The following is an 18261-nucleotide window of genomic DNA, read 5'->3' as shown; positions in this document are numbered from 1 at the left end:
TTTTATCTGCTTTCAGGTGTGATTTTTATATTGTCCACATATGTTACTTGCCCCAGGTGAGTTTAAAGGAGCATCACATGCTTGAAACAATCTTTTTTTCCCACAATTTTGAAAGGGTGCCAATAATTTTGTCCAGCCCATTTTTGGAGTTTGGTGTGACATTATGTCCAATTTGCTTTTTTTCCACCCTTTTTTGGTTTAGTTCCATACACACAAAGGGAATAAACATGTGTATAACAAAACATGTGTTACTGCAATCCTTTTCTGTGAGAAATACTTCATTTTCTAGAAAAATTTCAGGGGTGCCAACATTTATAGCCATGACTGTAGCTCTTCATGTGTTATGTATGCTTTGTAATAGCATGCTACACATCAAAAATCAGCTGACTAGTAGCAGAGTTGGAAAAGTTTTGTACCTATGAGTTAAAGTTAAGTAGAACAATGTCCAGCACAAAGCACGATGCAAGATGGAAATTTATTGTAGATACACACAGCAAACAGCAACACGGATCATAGAGTAAAGTGACGCGTTTCAGCAACCTTGGTCGCCTTAGTCATACAATGGTATACTCAGATCAGTTCGGCTCTTATAGTAGGCGGCACCGCCCCCCTCACCAGGTGAAAACACCTGAGTGGGACGGGGCGGTGCACACCCACACACAAAGGCCAGACTGACGTCTGCGTTCACACTAAACAAAAAAGGGGAAAAGAACACTAAACAGAATATACATAGCTCACATATGAAATCAGCTGTGAAATATCATACACGGAAAATAATAATATACATAATCAAAATTTCCAGGGATAGGGACTAACCAACATATATAAAAGACATGGTAATAAATCGATAGTTTAAAAACACATAGTAATATAAACTGTCAGTCACATCCTAGGTGTGCTCAGGTTTGTTAGTGTTAGACACAGTATAGAACCAATACCATCATCATTTTTGAGATATCAAACCAAGTCACTTCAAGTATGGTAAATAATATTAATGTATTAGAAAAAGAGAGAAGGACTTGGTACAAATGTACTAAAAAATAAAAAAGTTAAAGTTAAGATGTTGTGACTAAGTCCATGTAAGGCTGAAACACATTGTGACCAAGGCCACGTGAGGCTGAAATGCATTGTGACTAAGGCCACGTGAGGCTGAAATGCAGTGTGACTAAGGCCACGTGAGGCTGAAATGCATTGTGACTAAGGCCACGTGAGTCTGAAATTCATTGTGACTAAGGCCACGTGAGGTTGAAATGCATTGTGACTAAGGCCACGTGAGGCTGAAATGCAGTGTGACTAAGGCCATGTGAGGCCTTTCAACAGTATGCAAAAACATGATGTGAACAGAGCCTTACTCTGTTTCAACACAGCAAACATATACAGCTACTAAAGCAATTAAGAAAGTAGTCCAGCAACCTCCAAAGCTTTTATCTACAAATCATAGTCATTTACTTCCAATCCAAAGTTCAGGTTGTGTCCTGTATCCAAATGACTAGTTATTCCCTGTATGCAGCTCTGTTTTCCGTCTATGTTCATCTTTTTTTTCTGACTTTTGCACAAAAAAATTCAACCTTTTTACAGTTATTCCGTTCAATGAAAACAGAGCTTTTAATTCCTGTTATTTGAGAAAAAAACATATTTTGAGCAAAAAGACAGCTGCTGATAAATTCCCCCTTTGTGATTAAGGGAACAAGACATAAGATTAGGTAAACTTGCTCTTTCCATTTTTGACCATGTAAAAGAATGGTGTTTTTAAGCTTGATATTGCTGTGTTGAGGTGATCAGCCAGTTTCATTTCTGTCAATTGAGGCATATTTTTTTATGAAACTAATTATTCTCTACATCAATGTCCCATTGTTTTTATATGGATACTACAGTGAACATTATTTACGGTGTACATTATTTTACTTCATATTAATAGGGATTTAAAAAATAAAATTCACCTTGGCCAAAAGGAATTTCCACTGTGATCTGCAATCTGTTCACAGGAATTGATGATGATAATGATGAGGAAAAGCTGAAGTGCCTACTAAGGGCCCAATCATACATACAGCGTAAATTTCCAAGCAGAATTCAGTTAAAAAATTCTGCTCGGATATTCCGTAGCAACAGTCTCTCATTGTTTTCATGGAGACCACGCCTGGCCGAGTGGTCCTAGTGCCCACTGATTTGGCATCAACACCTGCCGTGCACGGAAAGTCTCCCAGAAATCTTTGTGGGATGGACTCTCTGTTATGTGAATGGGCCCTTAGGGTTCTTCCACACTATGAAATATATAAACTCCAAGCGGACATTCTGTACACAGCAGGCGCCAGATTATTCAGTCTGAGCTAGGATCACTTGAAAATGCGCTGTCACTATTGATGGCAATGTATATCCGAGCAGATTCAACTGAAAGATTGAACCTGTTCATTCTCATTGCATTGTCCAGAATTGGAAATTCAGCAGTGTGCACGGTAGCAGAAGCCCATTGTAATCTAATTTAAGTTAGATTCTAACAGAATTTCAATTTGGAAATGGGAGGTCCTGAAGAAGCTCACTTTCTGCTTCAAGAATGGGCATGTGCTTGCTGAATTTGCTCATTGTGCATGGGCCCTTAGGATATATTTTAGTTCTATTTATAGACAATAAAGTATTCAGCTGCTGGGTGAAATCCTTCATGGTCATATGCTGAAAAATCATGTTATTTTTTTCTCCTATTGGTCATTTGTACAGTAGATGTGCTGTTACTTTCAGTTCTGTTCATTTGTTATGTCTGTACTACTTACTTTCCTTCAATTCTGGCCTGAATTCATTAGAAAGGAAAAATCAATATAGTAATATCCTTCAGGGAAAATAAACCATGTTATTTAACTTACATACAGTTTTTTGTTACATTCTGCTGATATATAAATTAGAGTCAGTTACATGGTAAAAAAATAGATTTTATGTAAAAAAAAAAAATGGTATATGACAAATTCCTTTGTAGTCTATTATGTGAAAGAAGTGTCTTCATGTTCCTTATGTTCTTATCCACAGGGGATCATGCAAGATCTTCAGATCCTTATCATGCCACAAGGATTTATCTCCCAGTGCCCCGATCTTAACCGCAGTACGTATATGTACATATCTCCCTCATGTTTTTTTAATAAAATAAATTCAGATCCTCAAACAGGCCAATTTTTGTTTATTAATTTCAGCGTGCCCAACATGCAATGATTTCCATGGACTTGTGCAGAAAATTATGGAACTACAAGACATTTTAGCAAAAACATCAGCCAAGGTATGTTTTGAAAATTTATTTATTTTTGTTTATTTTTTTTCTTACACAGAGATTTATATTAATAAACTCATTTGTGAAGACTCAAGGTTGATTTTCCTATAATATTAACAGAGAAATGAATTTACCTTGCAATAAGCAAGCACAACATGGATTAAAGATGCTTGTGTCCCCTGTTTCAGAGCAGACTTAGAAGATAAAATATGAAAAAAAGAATGTTGTACTGTAGCAAAGTACTTGAAATGATTACATTTTACAGGAAAGGAAGTTTATATATTCAGTATTATGATTCATGTTAACATAAAAAGTCACAAAGACAAGCAAGATGCAAAGATGCCTATGTCATTCCATTACTTATGTTTGTTCATTATTCTCCTTCAGTAAATAGACAGTTCTGTCTGTCTGCCTTTATTTTTTAGAATGCAGCCATGCTTTACATGTGAACATTGTACATTATGTAAACGTTCACTTTCAAAAGGCATAAATGATATAAAAAATGTTGTTGAGAAAAAAAATCAAAGTATCTAAGAGAGGCAAGGTGAATGAAGAAAGGAAAGGTAGTGGATTAAGAAGGGTAATAGAAAATGTGATAAATGATAAGAGGGACAAGACTTACTGAGGGAGGTATAAAAGAGCAATATCTTGAGACCATGGCAGCCAATCACAACTGCTGGGTTGAGGTCACTATGACTTAGACTTTACACTGTCTAATACTTAGAATAGCTAAGGGGGTGGGGAGGGGGATGTTGCAGGGTGGGAGTTTTATTATTAAAAGAAGCGTCTATTAGCTGACATCATCCTATGTCTGTGTTTCCCAACCAGAGTGTCTCCAGTAGGCCAAAGGCTGTTGCCAAAGACTGTCCAGGCTTGCTGGAAGTTGTAGTTTCGCAACAGGTGGAGGCACTCTGGTCAGGAAACACTACCCTGTGTAATAGGGCCAGCTGATCACGTAATTTCATTTTACTAAAAAAATAATAGGGTAAGGGCAGCAAAAAAATATATGGCAAAAAAGTGCCACTTCAACCATCCACTGATCATTTGTGTGACCCCCCCCCCCCCCCCCCCCCGGCATCATAGTTGAGCCATGTACTTTGCGCAGTAAATGAGTACCCATTTACAAGATCAGAGCTCTTTTACAGCATTTGTTGAGCCATGTACTAGGACCCCACAAGTCATCGGGCCAGTCCCCAGGGACTTTTCCAAGCCCCAAGCTTGGATTGCTATCTCTCTCAGTTTGGGTATGGGGACATGTCTATAAATCAAGAAGGGCAAGGCAGACAGAATTCACCAGGGACTGTACCAAAAACTTGTAGTTCAGGCAGCATGAAAGTGATGGCAGTTTTCTTTTCAATGGCAGGCTCACCAATATGACTTCAATATAATTCTATTGTTTTACTTAAAATATAACTAATGGTACACATCGGAGAGTCAGAACCATATAAATAAACAATGCACCTCATGGAACAACTGCAAGAAAGCAAATAAACTGATTCAAGTAAATTTTTGGTTGTTTTACCCAATTTCCAATTCCACTTTTTCCCCTTGAGTTGAGATATAGCCAGCTGACTTGTCATGATTCCATGTAACTAAAGTTGAGCGAACTTTTGAAAAGTTTGGTTCAACGGACTCGCAGAACTTTTCGGAAATTGCAAGTTGTGTTTGGATCAGTTAGACTCGAACCAGCAATTAAATAAGCCCCTAAACATGTTTATAACACTGCATAACAGCTCTAAACCCCTGTCTAACAATGTTAGGAGTGTATTCAAGTAGTTTTAAAGTGTTTTTAAGGCTCAGTTATGGCGACGTGCGGTAACTCATAGTAATGAATACAGCTCGACCATTTTTTTAAGCTTATTCAAACCAAAATAAAGCGACTTAAAGTATCCCTGGCTGTCGGTTGTTATGGTTGGGTTTTGACATGTGTCATCTATGTTAATTTCATAAAAAAATATTTTCTCCAGTTGATATTTTGCCATGCACAGTAGTATGTTACAATAGCTTAACAAAGTATTGAATTAAGAGTATTGAGAGCACAAGATGATAGAACTGAGTACTTCAGATATATCTTCAAATATATAACTTCAAATACACAGCTGTCAGTATCAGAGTTCCATGCATCATAGCTCGCAATGTCCAAAAAAGAGATGATATAGTGTTATGAAACATATTATTATACAGTAGTCTTTTAAGTTACTATATTAATTGCTTCCAGGATGGAATTGCAGACCATAACTCTATAGAAAACTAGTAATTGGTTCTATAGTGTTTAAAATGTCAACCAAAAAAAGTTAAAATGACAAGATAACATACAGATAAAGCAAGTCTATAAATCACTTTATGCATTGGTGGCCAAAGGAGCAGCTAGGCCTGCCATGGGTATCTGCACTATAGGCGCTACTAAACAGTAAATCAATGCATCTACTTCAATAATACAGGGGTTGACCATAGAAGGCTGAAAATATTGTAACCTGAGGCCATTGTAACTCAAAGGAGATTTCTGGGATATTAAAATGTATATACCATATCCTAAGAACATCTGAGATCTCCTGGTCTCCTGTACGGGGCCCCAGCTCTCCTCCTGAATGGAGTAAGTCGACCAACACACGAAGCCATGGCCAACATGCCCCCTCAATGCATCTCTATGAGAGAGCTGGAGCACCGCACTATGGAATCTCCATAGAGGTGGATGGAGAGGGCATGTTAACCACTGCTTCCTGCTGTGTTCAATATGCTCCATTTAAAAGGATAGCCTTGTGCCGTGTGGGAGATTGCTAGGGGAAGGGGGTCCCAGTGGTCGGTCACCCCCCCCCCCTGTGATGGATAAACCTATCCCTTATCATAATATCATAAGGTTAGGAGTTAAAGGGATACTCTGGTGGAAAAAATTTTATTTAAATTTTTTTATCAACTGGTGCCAGAAAGTTAAACAGATTTGTAAATTACTTCTATTAAAAAGTCTTAATCCCTCCAGTACTTATTAGCTGCTGAATACTACAGAGGAAATTCTCTTCTTTTTGGAACACAGAACTGTCTGCTGACATCACGAGCACAGTGCTCTCTGCTGACATCTCTGTCCATTTTAACCCCTTAAGGACACATGACGTACTGGAACGTCATGTGCCCGCTCCCGATCTATAACGCGGGGCCGGGACCCGTGGCTAATAGCGCGTGGCATTGATCACGGTGCCGCGCGCAATTAACCGTTTAGATGCGGCGTTCAAAGTTGAACGCCGCATCTAAAGTGAAAGTGAAACCATGCCGGTTAGCTCAATGGGCTGTTCGGGATAGCTGCGGCGAAATCGCGGCATCCCGAACAGCTTACAGGACAGCAGGAGGGTCCCTACCTGCCTCCTCGCTGTCCGATCGCTGAATGACTGCTCAGTGCCTGAGATCCAGGCATGAGCAGTCAAGCGGCAGAATCATCGATCACTGGTTTCCTATGAGAAACCAGTGATCAATGTAAAAGATCAGTGTGTGCAGTGTTATAGGTCCCTATGGGAGCTATAACACTGCAAAAAAAAAGTGAATAAAGATCATTTAACCCCTCCCCTATTAAAAGTTTGAATCACCCCCCTTTTCCCATAAAAAAAAAAAAAAAAACACAGTGTAAATAAAAATAACCATGTATGGTATCGCCACGTGTGAAAAAGTCTGATATCTTATACATACACACCATTTAATATCTATGGCTAGTAAGAATAATCCCTACTACTAGAATGAGCAAAAGTTATTATGTGCATAAGTTACCTTATGGGTCAGTTGCATATTGTTGACCACTTGTTATGTTTATTTTTATTTTTTTGAGATTTGTGACTGAGCCATAAGTATGTTATTATTGTTACTTCTCTACCCCTTAAAAAATATTTGTTTCAATATTTATTTAAAGTTGTGACCTCTCACAAAGCATTATAGTTGTGTAAGCTCAAATAATCGTAATAATAATATACTCATTTGCACTGAAGAAGTTTTCCCATAACCCCTGTATTTTTGTCTATTTGTTCTTGCATCAGGTAGGAATGTATTGCCGATTTAATCACTGTTGTTACTCAGAACCTGCCATTTGCTTTGTATGTCACAGCTGGATTTTACCTTCTGTGTATTATTATGGAATTATGGAAAATATTGTTTGTGCCACACATCTTTTTTTACTTGCTTGAAATCTCTTTGCAGCTGTCAAGAGCTGAGCAGAGGATGAATAGGTTAGATCAATGCTACTGTGAAAGATCTTGCACTGTAAAGGGCAATGTCTACAGAGAGCTGGAGTCCTGGACAGATGGCTGTAAGAAGTGTATATGCATGGTAAGATGATCACTTTAACGTGTACTTATAAAAGGTTGAAATTTTGCCGTTTGGTAAATGACAGGAGTTATTTGGTTGGCATCCATAGGTAATAACTCCACATTATTAGCCACCAACCACCAATTAAATATAGACAATAAGTCAGTAACAGAATATAGGCAAAGATAAAGACAAAATCCTTAAACAGCTGACAAAGCAAATGAGAAACAGGGGACACTTTTTTTAATAAACATAAATAATGGGAGTAGATCCCAACATCCAACAAAACCCCCTTCCCTACCCCTGGCAACTATTAAAATAGAAGAACTGCCCATGAGTCACTCCTCCCTGTACCAGTCGGGGCATTGAAAGCAGATGTAAAGTGCCAACCGTGTAAACAGAAGAAGATAAGTATTTTAGTTAGTGTCTTTTTATATGTAAGGATTTCAATTCAGTCCATTGCACCCATAATTGTAAAATACTCTTCCACGCGGCTTCCACACATGATGAAGTCGCTTAGCAAGAAGAGACAAGCAGTCAGAACCTAAATATATCAAAATAAGGACCACTCTGAAGTCAGGGGTAAATGCACTCCATAAGTAGACAGTAAATGTGTTGCAAGCAGAGCGCACATGCCTTGAATACGGGGACAGTCCCACAAACAATGAAAAATATTTGCTTCAGGCAGGGAGCATTTAAGGCAACAGGGGTTACCAGAAGAAGACATTTTCGCCATCAATTTAGGAGAAAAATATGCTCTATAAAAAATCATAAAACCATCAGTTTGAAGCTACGGAAGCTACCATAAGGCAGCAAGGTTTTTAGGTTGACCATGGCTGCCAGTAGATCTTGATCAGAATAAGCGGGTAGTTGAGATGTCCACCACTGTGGGTGAACAGCAGTAAAATGAGGTGTTCTTACAGAAATCAGTCCAGCTGTTTACAAGTTATGGCTCCCGATAGCGGCATTGTTAACGTCTTCTGTGCTCAATGGAGGCATGGAGCAGGCTTGTCGAGCTTCTCTGCCTCCTCTCTATGCTGGTCAATCTCCGTCATTGATATGCATATTGAATTTTTCCTGACTCTCACGTCTTAGTGATGTGAGAGCCTGCGGCCACATGAGCCCTCTGCTGTTGTTGCAGAGCGCAAGCACCGCTTTTCTGGGTGTACCCCATCAAAATGCTTTATCATTTTGAAAAATGTAAAAAGTATTCCACTTCCCTAGAGACTTACATAGAGCACATAAATTTTGCAAAAATGGACGCAAATTTCCTGCCATTTTTTTAAGCTAAAGAAAATATGCCACACATATGCAGAACACAAACTATACTATTATAGAATAACGTTAAAGGGGTACTCCACCCTTAGACATCTTATCCCCTATCCAAAGGATAGGGGATAAGATGTCCAATCATGGGGTTCCTGTTGCTGGCCGTGACATCCTGAGCAGGGCATGGCCATGACGTCACAAGGCTCCGGCGCTGCACCTGATGCCCTAAACAAATGCCGGGTGCAGCAGGGATCGCAGGGGCCCCAGCAGTGGGACCCCCCTGATCAGACATCTTATCCCCTATCTTTTGGATAGGGGATAAGATGTCTAGGGGCGGAGTACCCCTTTAACCCCTTAAGGACTCAGCCCATTTTGGCCTTAAGGACTCAGACAATTTAATTTTTACGTTTTCATTTTTTCCTCCTCGCCTTCTAAAAATCATAACTCTTTTATATTTTCATCCACAGACTAGTATGAGGGCTTATTTTTTGCGTGACCAGTTGTCCTTTGTAATGACATCATTCATTATATCATAAAATGTATGGCGCAACCAAAAAAACACTATTTTTGTGGGGAAATTAAAACGAAAAACGCAATTTTGCTAATTTTGGAAGGTTTTGTTTTCACGCCGTACAATTTATGGTAAAAATGACGTGTGTTCTTTATTCTTAGGGTCAATACGATTAAAATGATACCCATTATTATATACTTTTATATTATTGTTGCGCTTAAAAAAAATCACAAACTTTTTAACCAAATTAGTACGTTTATAATCCCTTTATTTTGATGACCTCTAACTTTTTTATTTTTCAGTATAAGTGGCGGTATGGGGGCTCATTTTTTGCACCATGATCTGTACTTTTTTTTGATACCACATTTGCATATAAAAAACTTTTAATACACTTTTTATAATTTTTTTTAAATAAAATGTATTAAAAAAGTAGGAATTTTGGACTTTTTTAATTTTTTTTCGTTCACGCCGTTCACCGTACGGGATCATTAACATTTTATTTTAATAGTTCGGACATTTACGCACGCGGCGATACCAAATATGTCTATAAAAAATGTTTTTTATGCTTTTTGGGGGTAAAATAGGAAAAAACGGACGTTTTACTTTTTTATTGGGGGAGGGGATTTTTCACTTTTTTTTTACTTTTACTTTTACATTTTTTTACATTTTTTTTTACACTTGAATAGTCCCCATAGGGGACTATTCATAGCAATACCATGATTGCTAATACTGATCTGTTCTATGTATAGGACATAGAACAGATCAGTATTATCGGTCATCTCCTGCTCTGGTCTGCTCGATCACAGACCAGAGCAGGAGACGCCGGGAGCCGCACGGAGGAAGGAGAGGGGACCTCCGTGCGGCGTTATGAATGATCGGATCCCCGCAGCAGCGCTGCGGGCGATCCGATCGTTCATTTAAATCGCGAACTCCCGCAGATGCCGGGATCTGTATTGATCCCGGCACCTGAGGGGTTAATGGCGGACGCCCGCGAGATCGTGGGCGTCGGCCATTGCCGGCGGGTCCCTGGCTGCGATCAGCAGCCGGGATCAGCCGCGCATGACACGGGCATCGCTCCGATGCCCGCGGTTATGCTTAGGACGTAAATGTACGTCCTGGTGCGTTAAGTACCACCTCACCAGGACGTACATTTACGTCCTGCGTCCTTAAGGGGTTAAGATGGCATATAGAACACATGATGAACTCCTAAAAAATTGTGGAATTGCATTAATAAGTACAAGGCTACATCAACAGGAAAGTAGGACTAAGGCTCGGTTCACACAGAATCAAAGATTCTGAGTGCGCCCAGACAGCAATGTCTCCAATAGGTGCAGCTAGTTACGCATGCATCTGCTGTTTCGTTCATTGTCTAAGACAGTGTTTCCAAAGCACAGTTCCCAAGTACCTCCAACAGGTCATGATTTCAGGATATCCCCCTTACAGAGAACACTTGTGATGGTGCCTAATGCACTGACCATAATTGTATCACTTGTGAAAGACTAAGAAAATCCTGAAAAAATGACCTGTTGGGGGTACTTGAGGACCACGCTTGAAGCGCATGTGTGACTCGTCGCATCATTCAGAGACTAAACTCAGGTCCCCATTTTCAAGATCACGTGACACTTATTCCCAATCCTGTGGATAGGGATTCAGTATTGCACTTTGTAATATCCCTTTAGTAGGGAAAGTGTTGACATACAGATATTTATGTATTTACCTAATGCTGTTTAAAGTTTTGTTATAGATAGAGTAGACCAGTATATTTGTTTTCTACAGAATATCTAATATTAATCCAATATAGCATGAGTTTGTGTGTGCTTGTGGGAAATCCTGTGAACTAAGCATCAACTCAAAAGGCCAGGATTCAGAATCAATGAAGATATTGAATGATGAGAAAATGTCTCCTCTGTGTTTTCAGCAAAAGATATGAAGCCTTCCCCGTTGTGTTATTATTTGACATTTTGTAAAGTATCCGCTTTTTGAAGTTATTCGGCAGGAGGCTTCTATTAGCAGCATGAGGCTGGCAATGTAATATGTGACATGGGGTTTAATGTTAATAATATTATTTTCTACAGCTACTTAGAATAATATGGTAGTAATTTACTTATTTGTTCTTCACAGAATGGGACTGTTCAGTGTGAAACATTAGTCTGTACCGAACCAACGTGTCCAGCTTATTCTGCACCTGCATTCACGATTGGCAAATGTTGTAAAGAATGCCAAGGTAAGTACAATTCTACCTTTTTTCCTTTGCATATTTTACAGTGATTATCCTTATAATAATGACTAAACTAATATTTCCAAAATCCAGAATTTGCAAATCTTTTACAGCCAGGGAACAGAGGGTGGCAAATGGGATCACATAAAAGTACTGAAAATTGGAAAGAATAATATACCACCTGCAGTCAAACATATGTATGTTAGGCTTCTTCAAATAGCACGGGGTGGTAAAAAATAGCAAAACATGGTGTCAAAACATCAGAATATACCTGGATGCTATAGACTCTGTAACCTGAGAGAGCATGCAGACTTATTGCATTATTTTGTCCCTATTTTGAACTATTTTAAAGGGGTACTCCGCCCCTAAACATCTTATCCCCTATCGCGGGGGTCCGCCACTGGGGACCCCCGCATTCTACCATGCGGCACCTACCTGTAACGGCTTCCGGAACTGCTGGAGGCCCTCAGGCTAATACCATCCCGACCCCGGGGACTGAAGATCGTGACGTCACGACTCCACCCCCGTGTGATGTCACACCCCGTCCCCTCAATGCAAGTCTATGGGGACGCCCCCTCTCATAGACTTGGATTGAGGGGGCGGGCTGTGACGTCACACGGGGACGGAGTCGTGACGTGACGATCTTCAGTCCCCGTGGTCGGGATGGTATTAGCCTGAGGGCCTCCAGCAGTTCCGGAAGCCGTTACAGGTAGGTGCCGCATGGTAGAATGCGGGGGTCCCCAGTGGCGGAACCCCCGCGATCAGACATCTTATCTCCTATCCTTTGGATTGGGGATGAGATGTCTAGGGGCGGGGTACCCCTTTAAGTATTTTGTGCAATCTAGCTGGTACCATGTATGCATAATATAACACTTTTACAGATGTTTCAGGTAATGAAATGTGTCAACTATTTTTGCTCAGTGAGCATTCTAGTGTAAAGGTGACAATCTAATTGTCTGCCCATTGAATCATGAATAAATATTTGCTGTTATTTATCCTGTCATTAATTTTACTATATAAATGGGGCAGTGCCAATGACATTGTGGGTTGATTCATGGATTCCATGAAGCTCAGTTCTAGTTTGGTGGAAAAGTTGGTAAGGGAGGATAGGAAATGGAAAACCTATGGCTTTCTCCCCCGTTCTCCTGGAGAAGTTCTCCTTGACAGTTACTGCTACTGTAGTTTTTTAGGTAAGTGGGCCTCATGAGCCAAAAGGCTGTCCAGTAGGTATGAGAAGTATAAGTCTTTTTAAGATTTCCCTTTTCTTTTGAATATACTTCTGGCTTTGGCTTAAAAATTGCAGTAGCAGTTTTTTTTAAATAAATTGGCAAGTGAAAACACAGCCTCACTCAAGTTTACATTTGAAAGAAGCTCAATGTAAAAAAAAAAAAAAATAATTAGTTTTACCTAAAGTACATCTTGATTTTTGCTTTATTTTTTTTTACTTACATGGGGGAACTTATAAAGCCAGTACATCTGGCTTCATGCTTCCAAATGTCACACATTTTTGAGCAATCCATTCTCTTTAAGCATTATGTACATCCGTATGTGTGCTATTGTGTATGACATGAAAAAAAATCTCATTATCTTTTTGCTCTGTATCAGCTTTCTAAAGTTATTAACAGTTAAGGGTATGGTCCTTTAGGCTAGGATTCCACTGAGATTTTTCATGCAAAAAAGGCAAAAAAAAAAAACGCCCATTTTTCAACGTATACATTTTGGTGCATGTAATTATAATTTTTTTTTAGGAGTAAAATAAAATGAAACCTATATATAGTGGGTATCTTTACAACCATATGGACCTACAGAATAAATATAAGGTGCAATTTTTACCAAAAACTGCACTGCGTAGAAATGGAAGCCACTAAAAAAAATTTTTCCAATTTTGCCCCACAAATTTTTTTCTTCTGGTTTCGCCGTAGATTTTGTGGTGAAATTATTAATGGTATTACAAAGTAAAATTGTTGGCGCAAAGAAAAACCCCTCATATGAATTTTTAGGTGGTAAATTGAAGTGTTATGAATTTTAGAAGGTATGGTGGAAAAAACTAAAGTTCAAAAATGAAAAATCGCCAAAGAGGAAAGGGGTTAATAAAATTTTGTAGGGTACCATTAAAAAATAATAAAAAAGATACAGTAGTGATGGAAAAAATAGTATTTAATTTATGTGGGTGGGCAGGGAACTAAAAATGTAGTCAACAATAATAAAAATTTAGAAAGGGGCCATTTAAATGTAAAAATTATATATTTGTTATTATTAATTTTGTTAAACTTTTTATTAATAATGTATTTTAATAATGTGTTGAATAAAGTGTGTGTCTTTTTAACTTTTTTCACTTTTTCTTCTTTATTTTTTAAATTTTTTAGGTAGTACTACTACTCCCAGCATGGAACACACTGTTCCATGATGGGAATAGTAGTACATGTACTAATTGACAGATCGCCCTGAGTGTCACTTCTGACACCCGTTGCAATCCTCCTGTTTAATGTACAGATGCGGGTGGGCGTATATATTTATATATATATATATATATATATATATATATATATATACCTATTCATATTTCCCACAGAGAGCTATGATTGGCCAGATGGTTCCAGCTGATCACAACTCTCTGGCCAGATACATTATACAGGATGATCACAGCGGGTGTCAGGAGTGACACCCGCTGTGACCTTTCCTTAACTGCAGGTACTACTACTCCCAACATGGAGTACACTCTTCTCCATGCTGGGAGCTGTAGTACCTGCATTAATAGACAGATCGCAACAGGTGTCAGAAGTGACACTTGCTGTGATCTATTAATGTAGGTACTACAGCTCCCAGCATGGAGCAGAGTGTACTCCATGTTGGGAGTAGTAGTACCTGCAGCTAAGGACAAATCACAGTGGGTGTCTCTCCTGACACTCAATGCGATCGTCCTATTTAGTGCAGAGATAAGGAGCGACTCTCTGCAGCTCTCACATCTCACCCATTCATATTTCCCGCTGAGAGCGGTGATTGGCTGCAACCATCCAGCAAGTCCCCACTCTGGGTGGAAAATATGAATGAGTAAGGTGAATGTCAATTCACATCACTGGCCGGCCAGAGTACAGAGCAGAGATGCGAGCGCTGTATAGTGCTGCTTTGCATTTCTACAATAGATAGGACGATCACATTGGGTGTCAGAAGTGACACCCAGGGCGATCTGTCTATTAGTTCAGGTACTACTCCCATCAAGGAGCAGTCTGTTCCATGCTGGGAGCAGTAGTACTACCTAAAACATTTAAACATTTAAAAATAGAGGGAAGAAAAATAAAAAAAACACACACTTTAACGAACACACACTTTAAATTTAAATTATTATAAAAAGTATATTATTTTTACATTTAAATGGCCCTTTTCTAAATTTTTATTATTGTCGGCTACATTTTAGTTCCCTGCCCGCCCACATAATTTGATCAATGTTTAAAAATTAATAAAAATCTGGTTATAAAAATCTACATTTTGTTAAATACAATTTTTTTCATCTCTATTGCATCCTTTATTTATTTTATTTTTTTCTGGTACCTAACAAATTTTGAAAAAAAAAAACACCAAAGGGGCTAAAAATGCAATTCCTGGCAAAAATTCCAGAAAAAAAACACCAGAGAAAACACCAAAATGCAGGGAAAATCAGTGGCAGTTTTCCTGGCAGTGTTTCTGGCATTTTAAGCTTGAAAACCGCAAGACAAAAACCTCAGTGGAAAGTTTTCACTTTTTTTTTTTCTGGCAGTTTTTGAGCCAAAGTTAGAAATGGATCCATAAGGGAGGAGAAGTGTAAGTCCTTCCGGTATATTTCCTTTTGAATACATTTCTGGTTTTGGCTCAAAAACTGCAGTGGCGGATATCCAAAAACTGCCAGAAAAAAACCCAAGTGGAAACTTAGCCTTACTGTGCTTCACTTTACTGCTCTGTACTAAACTGGAGTGCAGGCCAATAAATTCACCTGGTACATGTAATAATTGAGTATTTAGCCTGAAGTGGAAATAAACTTTTAAGTCCACTTTGTATGGCCTGTTATTGTGAGATAGTCTAAATATTTGCATACTTTTGCAGATCTTTTGGACATAATTTCTGGTTCTACAAAAACATAGTTAAAGGGAACCTGTCATCAGATTTATGCTGCCCTAACCGCAGGCAGCATGAAACTGGTGCAGGCAGTGCTATACCAGGACACTATGAATTACTTTGTTAACAGAGAAATCAGTTAAAAAATGCCAACAGGATCCGGGTAACTAGTCATGGGGGTGGGTCCCGGCAGTTCTCTAGCCTGCAATTGATGAGTGACTTGTCTTTCCTTATACACAGATAAAGAGAGACTCTTCACTCAGGCTGGGAGTTGTAGTTTTGCAATAACTGGAGGCACACTGTTTAGAAAACACTGCTGTACACTATAATCTTTACATGGCAGAAAATGTGCGGAATGTGTGCCCAAAAAACAAAGGTGGATATTCCGCACATTTATTTGTTCTGCTGGTGCTGGTACAGCTTGGAAATGCACTAAATAGATGGCAATGCATTGTCGGTCAAAAGCTGCAGAAACAATAAACCTGTTCATATTTTCTGCAGGTACCAAAATCAAGATATCTGCTGCCGATTTTTCTGCCGCAGAAATTCCATCGTGTCCATAGTGCAGCAGAATCCTATTGAAATCAATGGCTCTCTGCTGCAGAGAAATTCTCGTGCAGAATTTTCTGGCTGATTCCGCTTGGAAATTCTGCCATGTGAACATAAGTTAATTCAGTCTATCAGATTTCCCCATAGCTTCCAACATCCATATAGAGGTGAGGAGCATCCTGCAAACACATATTGTGCATTGTTTCTTTTTTCCTATTATTACCTCTTTTATTTTTGTGCAATACAGGACACATTACCCTCCTGTAATTAACCTAGAAGCGTTCTTTTAAGACATCTATCATAGAATCTCATGCCATGCTGGCAATAAAACAAAAAGGCTTCTCTCCGAAGCAAAGGAAATAAATTATTTACACCGCTGGTAGATTCTATTTTTATCCTTTTTAAAAACGAATGACGTAGAACTCACAGCTTTGGAGAAAGCTTCTGGAAAAAAAACGAGCTGCTTCAATCTCATCTGTGATTTAGGCTGTAAAGTATGCGGATGGAGAATTGTGTTAATAAATGGTAATCTGAAGTAATTTGGCGCAAAGTAATAGATAATTGTATGGAGTAGCCTAGCTAGTGGAGAACCTATGACTGTTATTGCTGAAAGCAAATGATTACTTGTCTGTATCCAAGAGGTCTGGATGCTGGCAATTGTGATTGTATAGAAAATGTTTACAGCAAAAGACCTCCTCCACACAGCAATGAACCTGAAGACACATGCTGCTTTACAGCCCACGTATCACTACATTGTTCCTCAGAGCCTGGTAAAAGAAGTATTTTTAAACTGAAAAAGAAAGAATAAAACCAAGGAATAAAAAGCTACTGTACGTTTCATACAATAACATATTTCCAAACTAATCAAGATCCAAGCTTTCTTTGTGTAGTCTTTGTAAATAACTGCATGTACTGTATGAGGGACTTCTAATTAATATCCTTCTATTATGCACAACTTTGTCCCGTTTTCATGCATGGAAGCCACACCCGGAAGTCTTATTATTTAACTGTTGTCTCTGACCTTTTCTAGGATTCCATGTGGCCAGAGATGATTTGTCATAAGTCACATGGTCTCCAGGGGGCGTGACTATGCTGCAGTGGATGAGGGGATAGCATTTCTTCAGTATTTCTCTTCCACCCTGCTATTCACCCACCGCAGTATAGACACGTCCCCCTTTAGACCATGTGACTTATGGCATATTGGGGGAGATTTATAAAAGCCTGTGTAGAGGAAGAATGCTGCAGTTTGCCATAGCAACCAATCAGATCACTTCTTTCATTTTTCAAAAGGTCTCGTTTCTGCACTACTGTACAGGTTTTGATAAATCTCCCCCATTGGCCCTTATTTACTAAGAGTGTTGTGTAGGTTTCTTTGTGGGTTTTAATTCCCTACAATTTATTTTCCACGGTATTTACTAAGGTTTCCCTACAGTTTCCACTTTCCCTACACTTTGCTTTTTTTACACATGCTCTGATCTGTAGGGTTTTCCTCAGCTCAAATCCACCACATTTTCTGTGGAAACTTTAGTAAATATGTTGTGATTTTGTGAAAATGTCGGGAACACGCCCCTTTTCTGTGATCACGCCCCTTTCTCTGATGGCCACGCCCCTTTTCAGGTTTTCTTAGCAAAATGGAGAGTTAGTTGTGGTCTTTTCAATTCAGGCGCAATTTCAGGCACAGACAGAATTTCAGGCGCAAATTCTGGCCCAGACAGAATTTCAAGCACAATGTGCCCGAAACTGGCGCACAACGCGACAAAACATGTCGGGTTTGCAATAGTAAATGAGGGCCATTGTCTCTTGCCACATGGAATGCTGAGAAAGGTCAGAGACAAAAGTAAAATAAAAAAAACTTGCTCTACAACACTTCTGGGGGTGAGTCCGGTGCATGAAAAGGGGGCAAAGCGGCACACAAAGGTAACAGAAGCATGTTACACAGTATTATAACTTGGTTTCATGGACTCAAAGACTAAAAAAAAAAAAAAACGGAACACCCTTTTAGGCTAAGTTTCTGGCAGTTTTTGGAAAACTGCCACTGCAGTTTTTGAGCCAAAGTCAGAAGTGGATCCATAAGGCTAAGTTTCTACTTGT

General features: G+C 39.1%; 1 protein-coding gene across 2 annotated transcripts in view; it reads left to right on the top strand.

Annotated features, from left to right (window-relative positions):
- The window catches only part of NELL2 (neural EGFL like 2), a 360426-nt gene that overhangs the window by 170856 nt on the left and 171309 nt on the right, over positions 1 to 18261 (top strand). For both annotated transcript variants that reach the window (XM_056573979.1, XM_056573978.1), the window contains exons 6-9: positions 3016 to 3088; positions 3177 to 3259; positions 7427 to 7555; positions 11436 to 11538. In XM_056573979.1, the coding sequence (XP_056429954.1) occupies positions 3016 to 3088; positions 3177 to 3259; positions 7427 to 7555; positions 11436 to 11538 (388 nt within the window). The remainder of the gene's footprint in view (positions 1 to 3015; positions 3089 to 3176; positions 3260 to 7426; positions 7556 to 11435; positions 11539 to 18261) is intronic.

Source organism: Hyla sarda, chromosome 4 (genome assembly GCF_029499605.1).
Source record: "Hyla sarda isolate aHylSar1 chromosome 4, aHylSar1.hap1, whole genome shotgun sequence".
In the NCBI taxonomy this organism is placed as follows: domain Eukaryota; kingdom Metazoa; phylum Chordata; class Amphibia; order Anura; family Hylidae; genus Hyla; species Hyla sarda.
The sequence above is the reverse complement of the archived record's forward strand: the minus strand, read 5'-3'. Positions and strand labels throughout refer to the sequence as shown.